General features: G+C 42.2%; 1 protein-coding gene across 1 annotated transcript in view; it reads left to right on the top strand.

Moving 5' to 3' along the window:
• Nucleotides 1–6,788, top strand: part of LOC306940210 (ceramide transfer protein-like) — a gene marked incomplete at its 5' end in the record, with an annotated part of 63,632 nt that overhangs the window by 50,565 nt on the left and 6,279 nt on the right. Inside the window, 2 exons of the mRNA XM_079525232.1 lie at nt 2,178–2,248; nt 6,138–6,266. Of these exons, the coding sequence (XP_079381358.1) occupies nt 2,178–2,248; nt 6,138–6,266 (200 nt within the window). The remainder of the gene's footprint in view (nt 1–2,177; nt 2,249–6,137; nt 6,267–6,788) is intronic.

Here is a 6,788-nt window from a genome sequence, read left to right as displayed (position 1 = left end):
CTGACCTGAGATCAGATTCTAAAAATGTCTTCTACATCTATTTCTACTTCTGGAACACCGAGTACCGCAACGACTGGGAGAGTAAGTCCTTTAGCCCGTTCTGACCTGAGATCAGATTCTAAAAATGTCTTCTACATCCTGACAGTTTTCTGAAAAAGCTATGTTTCTATGTCAGTCGTTCTTCGATTTTTCTAAAATAGCAGACCTACAAGCTCGTAAGAACAAAGAACTTTGCTTTGTCTCTGTAGTGTATCGTTATCAGTGTTGTTGAAATGAAATGAAATGAAATGAAATGAAATGAAATGAAATGAAATCTATATTTACCCAGGGTATCTGGGCTAAGCTCAAGAACTTGTTTCCAGCCAGGCCCTGCTCATAGAACACATTTCATCGTAGTGGTTGATGCCTTGTTCAAGGGCATTTCAGCGGTGGTAATTTTAACGTGTCGGACGGCTGGTTCGAACTGGGAACCTTCCGGTATCTAGACCGCGCCGCTATCCGTTCGGCCACCGCTGCCACAATTCAAGTTACTTTTAAAAAGTAAAGAGTTATAGTTATAGTTAGTTATCTAAAAAAGTAACTAGTTACTTTACTAGTTATTCAATTATGAAAGTAACTTTTAAAGTTACTTTACTTTACTTTAAAAAATAATAATAAATACAAAACGATTTTAAAGGTTTTTTGTTCTGTCGCACAGTAAGAGAAAAGACAACTCCCTCATTATGAAATGTAGTGGAACAATAAAACATGTTCAGAAATTTTGACAGACATCTTTATTGTAGCCTCAACTTGCCTTCAAAACAAATTTGCAATATGAAAAAAATAATAATAATCAAATAAAAAATTAGTCCATATATCTGCAGTGGTAGAGAGATATTCTAATTCATCAAATGTATTTTTGAGCTCATCTTCCATTTTAGAATATTCACTGTTCAGGTATTTGGAAAATGTATTTCTGCACATTGGCCCTGCTTTCACTGGTATTTTGCTGACCAGTGCTCTGAAAGGAACCGTTGAGAGGGGAAGCATTTCCTCAACAACATACCTGGGTAACCTGGCAATCATTTTGTCAAGTTGACTCTTGGTGACATGCCTCTGTGGCGATTTAAAATCGATCTTTGTCTGTTTTGGTGATATGAGGCAGCCTAGCTCATGGACTGATTTAAGATGCTTTCTTAGATTTGCATTGCTCTTCTTGGCTGTGGACAATGCTTTCTGTCCGCCACATAATTAGCATTTTCACCTCGATGTTTTTCTGGGGGGGGGGGGGGAGCAGCCCTATCACTGTGCCCGGGGAGGTGGCCACGGGTCCCGCGGGGATCCGTTAGCATGCAACGGTGTGCAAGGCTAACGCACGGCTATAACGTCAGGCAGGGATGCAGCAGCAGCAATAATAATAAAGGAAGTACGGGGAATCACACACAGCGGGGACACTCCATGGCATGTTAAAACATTTCCTTTACCCGTACCAGTACTCAAATAATGCTTGTATTTCCAACCCACAAAGCATCCGATCTCGCTGTCATCCGCATTTTGCCATTGTAGCGTGTGGTAATAATGTTCGTTCAACCGGCCTTTTCTGTGTATGCGTTACAAGGGTTTGTGTGTCTGTGTTTACATATGAGTACATACGAGTAAGACCCGCCCTACTCTGTCAGACTGTCTCTGATTGGCTTACCCTGAAATCTGGCCCTACGTTAGCCAATCAATGACCTCTTCTGCGACATGCTTTGTTCACGTTAGAGTGAAGCCATGTGGGCTCAGAGGCTAGTATGAGAGCACAAACTGTCAACACGGCACTCAGCAGCAGTCAGCACAGAGCCTGTATGACAGACTCACGGCGCTGTATGGGGAGACTTTTCACTTGGATCATAAGTTGACATAATAACGCTATAACGCGGGTAACGCTCGGACAATAACTATAAGGCCCGTTATGGAAATTGAAAAAACGTTTGCTCTGAAAGAATATATATATTCAAAGATTTGTGCCGCATTTTCACGATTTTTCAAAAATAGCAGACCTACAAGCTCGTAGCGGGCCACTCGGTGGCGCGCTACGAGCTTGTAGATCTGCTATTTTTAAATAGCTAAAGTATAACATAATGCTTAGTTAAAACACCAAAAAGGGTTCCCGTCCAGAATGGGTTAACGTGCTGTTGTTTCTCGTCCTCTTTCAGCCACTATTGAGAACTTCAACGTGGTGGAGACGTTGTCGGAAGACGCTGTGATCGTCTATCAGACACACAAGGTAATGTGTGAATGGGAACTAGCATCAACAGTTTGGTAATGTGTGAATGGGAACTAGCATCAACAGTTTGGTAATGTGTGAATGGGAACTAGCATCAACAGTTTGGTAATGTGTGAATGGGAACTAGCATCAACAGTTTGGTAATGTGTGAATGGGAACTAGCATCAACAGTTTGGTAATGTGTGATGGGAACTAGCATCAACAGTTTGGTAATGTGTGAATGGGAACTAGCATCAACAGTTTGGTAATGTGTGAATGGGAACTAGCATCAACAGTTTGGTAATGTGTGAATGGGAACTAGCATCAACAGTTTGGTAATGTGTGAATGGGAACTAGCATCAACAGTTTGGTAATGTGTGATGGGAACTAGCATCAACAGTTTGGTAATGTGTGATGGGAACTAGCATCAACAGTTTGGTAATGTGTGAATGGGAACTAGCATCAACAGTTTGGTAATGTGTGATGGGAACTAGCATCAACAGTTTGGTAATGTGTGAATGGGAACTAGCATCAACAGTTTGGTAATGTGTGAATGGGAACTAGCATCAACAGTTTGGTAATGTGTGATGGGAACTAGCATCAACAGTTTGGTAATGTGTGAATGGGAACTAGCATCAACAGTTTGGTAATGTGTGAATGGGAACTAGCATCAACAGTTTGGTAATGTGTGAATGGGAACTAGCATCAACAGTTTGGTAATGTGTGAATGGGAACTAGCATCAACAGTTTGGTAATGTGTGAATGGGAACTAGCATCAACAGTTTGGTAATGTGTGATGGGAACTAGCATCAACAGTTTGGTAATGTGTGATGGGAACTAGCATCAACAGTTTGGTAATGTGTGAATGGGAACTAGCATCAACAGTTTGGTAATGTGTGAATGGGAACTAGCATCAACAGTTTGGTAATGTGTGAATGGGAACTAGCATCAACAGTTTGGTAATGTGTGAATGGGAACTAGCACTAACAGTTTGGTAATGTGTGAATGGGAACTAGCATTAACAGTTTGGTAATGTGTGAATGGGAACTAGCACTAACAGTTTGGTAATGTGTGAATGGGAACTAGCATCAACAGTTTGGTAATGTGTGAATGGGAACTAGCATCAACAGTTTGGTAATGTGTGAATGGGAACTAGCATCAACAGTTTGGTAATGTGTGAATGGGAACTAGCATCAACAGTTTGGTAATGTGTGAATGGGAACTAGCATCAACAGTTTGGTAATGTGTGAATGGGAACTAGCATCAACAGTTTGGTAATGTGTGAATGGGAACTAGCATCAACAGTTTGGTAATGTGTGAATGGGAACTAGCATCAACAGTTTGGTAATGTGTGAATGGGAACTAGCATTAACAGTTTGGTAATGTGTGAATGGGAACTAGCATCAACAGTTTGGTAATGTGTGATGGGAACTAGCATCAACAGTTTGGTAATGTGTGATGGGAACTAGCATCAACAGTTTGGTAATGTGTGATGGGAACTAGCATCAACAGTTTGGTAATGTGTGAATGGGAACTAGCATCAACAGTTTGGTAATGTGTGAATGGGAACTAGCATTAACAGTTTGGTAATGTGTGATGGGAACTAGCATCAACAGTTTGGTAATGTGTGAATGGGAACTAGCATCAACAGTTTGGTAATGTGTGAATGGGAACTAGCATCAACAGTTTGGTAATGTGTGAATGGGAACTAGCATCAACAGTTTGGTAATGTGTGAATGGGAACTAGCATCAACAGTTTGGTAATGTGTGAATGGGAACTAGCATCAACAGTTTGGTAATGTGTGAATGGGAACTAGCATCAACAGTTTGGTAATGTGTGAATGGGAACTAGCATCAACAGTTTGGTAATGTGTGAATGGGAACTAGCATCAACAGTTTGGTAATGTGTGAATGGGAACTAGCATCAACAGTTTGGTAATGTGTGAATGGGAACTAGCATCAACAGTTTGGTAATGTGTGAATGGGAACTAGCATCAACAGTTTGGTAATGTGTGAATGGGAACTAGCATCAACAGTTTGGTAATGTGTGAATGGGAACTAGCATCAACAGTTTGGTAATGTGTGAATGGGAACTAGCATCAACAGTTTGGTAATGTGTGAATGGGAACTAGCATCAACAGTTTGGTAATGTGTGAATGGGAACTAGCATCAACAGTTTGGTAATGTGTGAATGGGAACTAGCATCAACAGTTTGGTAATGTGTGAATGGGAACTAGCATCAACAGTTTGGTAATGTGTGAATGGGAACTAGCATCAACAGTTTGGTAATGTGTGAATGGGAACTAGCATCAACAGTTTGGTAATGTGTGAATGGGAACTAGCATCAACAGTTTGGTAATGTGTGAATGGGAACTAGCAGTAACAGTTTGACGGCCACTAATTGTTTACTCCAGTGTTCCACCGCTGCGTAAAACGACATTCCCACTATTTGTTTATTCGCGTTTAATTCGCTGTTTTAAAAATAATTAAAAAGAAACAGCGCATTTATCCGGTACCTGATGACGAGGCCGTCGCGTTTCGTCGCCGACGAAACCCGGAAATCAAGTCATCATCTGGGCTGCTAGGGCTTCTGGGAAATTGAGCTCAATGTAAGTGGACGGGGGGGGTTTGTTTGGACTACAACGCCTCATAGAGGCGGACCCTGTAGCGCATTGTAATGGCCGCTGGTGCTGATGATCATAACGAATACTGGACAACTCACCCCGGTGCCTGCCCGTTTTTCCTCCCGGAATTTTCCCCAGTGAGGGGGATAACTTTGTAATATGCTATTGGCTGTTTGTATTCTTTTTGGAAAAATATAAAAAGATACTCCTGTGGAAAGGCTATATTATTTTACTTATATTGACCCTATAAACAATTTAGTATTATTTAGTATATGTAAGGTTTTTCCCACTCAAATGGTACCTCGTCAGATAATACCCACATAGCCTACAACAACTTCTGTGAACAGACTTCACTGTAGTAGCTTTTCATAAATATATTTGTACTTAGGCTGTCTGCTGTCGTGAATGTTTATAGTTAGAGAAACACACAAAATCTGCTCTCCCACCGACGTCATGTGTCCGTTTATCTCCAGCCGTACAGACTCCATTTGACGCGTCTTATCTACTTTAATACCCACATAGCCTACAACAACTTCTGTGAACAGACTTCACTGTAGTAGCTTTTCATAAATATATTTGTACTTAGGCTGTCTGCTGTCGTGAATGTTTATAGTTAGAGAAATTCAAAGTCCAGCCGTCTGCTGTCCAGCCTCTCCCACCCCTCACTGGGGAAAATTCCGGGAGGAAAACGGAAAAGGGGTGAGTTGTCTTGTTACCATCATAACATGCCGACGGACCATTATAAGCCGGATTTTTCGCCGATCAAAAGCCCAAATACTTCAGCGAATGCTCTAAAGGTAATAAAACAATCTCGGCAGCGTAGAATATATTGGATTAAATAGCGGGTAACGCGTGTTTCGCAGTAGAACTGTTAAGGTCCTTGTTTGTATCGCTGTCACAACCTGTTTGTCAAAGTTGTGCTGTTTTTAAATAAGGGACTGCTTTCAGCACAAAGACAGCCACGTGTGTTTTGATACCTTGATTGTAGATCTGCCTTTGTTTTATGATTGTTTTTTAAAGACGGTAACGGTCATAATGTGATAATCTCTGAAATAATTGGTCATAATATGTTACAGGCCTGTGTGTTGTCGCATTGCAGAGGGTGCTTATTGTAAATAAACTAACGTGTGTGTGTGTGTGTGTGTGTGTGTGTGTGTGTGTGTGTGTGTGTGTGTGTGTGTGTGTGTGTGTGTGTGTGTGTGTGTGTGTGTGTGTGTGTGTGTGTGTGTGTGTGTGTGTGTGTGTGTGTGTGTGTGTGTGTGTGTGTGTGTGTGTGCACGTTGCAGAGGGTGTGGCCTGCCTCCCAGAGGGACGTCCTCTACCTCTCCTCCATGAGGAAGATGGTGTCGGATAACGAGAGCGACCCGGACACCTGGCTGGTCTGTAACTTCTCTGTGGATCACGACAAGGCCCAGGTGACTCACCGCACACACACACACCGCTGGACTGTCCATCTATGTCCACTAAACCAGTGGTTCACAAAGTGGGGTCTGTGGACCCCCGTTTGAACATGTACTGTAAGCCAGGGACCCCCATGAGAGCAGGTTGTTACGGCTCTAGCGGTCACATGACTGAGAGCTCATTATGACCTATTTAGCGGTCACATGACATCATCATACATCACATGACATGACATCATCATCCATCACATGACATGACATCATCATCCATCACATCACATGACATCATCATACATCACATGGTAAATGGTAAATGGTGCATTTATATAGCGCCTTTATCCAAGGCGCTTTACATAGATTGTGCATTACATTCACCCATTCACACACACATTCATACACCGATTGCGGCGGAAGCCATGCAAGGTACCAACCAGCACATCGGGAGCAATTTGGGGTTCAGTGTCTTGCCCAAGGACACTTCGACATGTAGCCAGGAGGAGCCGAGATTCGAACCGCCGACCCATGGATCATTGGACG

This window comes from Electrona antarctica (genome assembly GCF_951216825.1).
Source record: "Electrona antarctica genome assembly, chromosome: 16".
Taxonomy (NCBI): domain Eukaryota; kingdom Metazoa; phylum Chordata; class Actinopteri; order Myctophiformes; family Myctophidae; genus Electrona; species Electrona antarctica.
The sequence above is the reverse complement of the archived record's forward strand: the minus strand, read 5'-3'. Positions and strand labels throughout refer to the sequence as shown.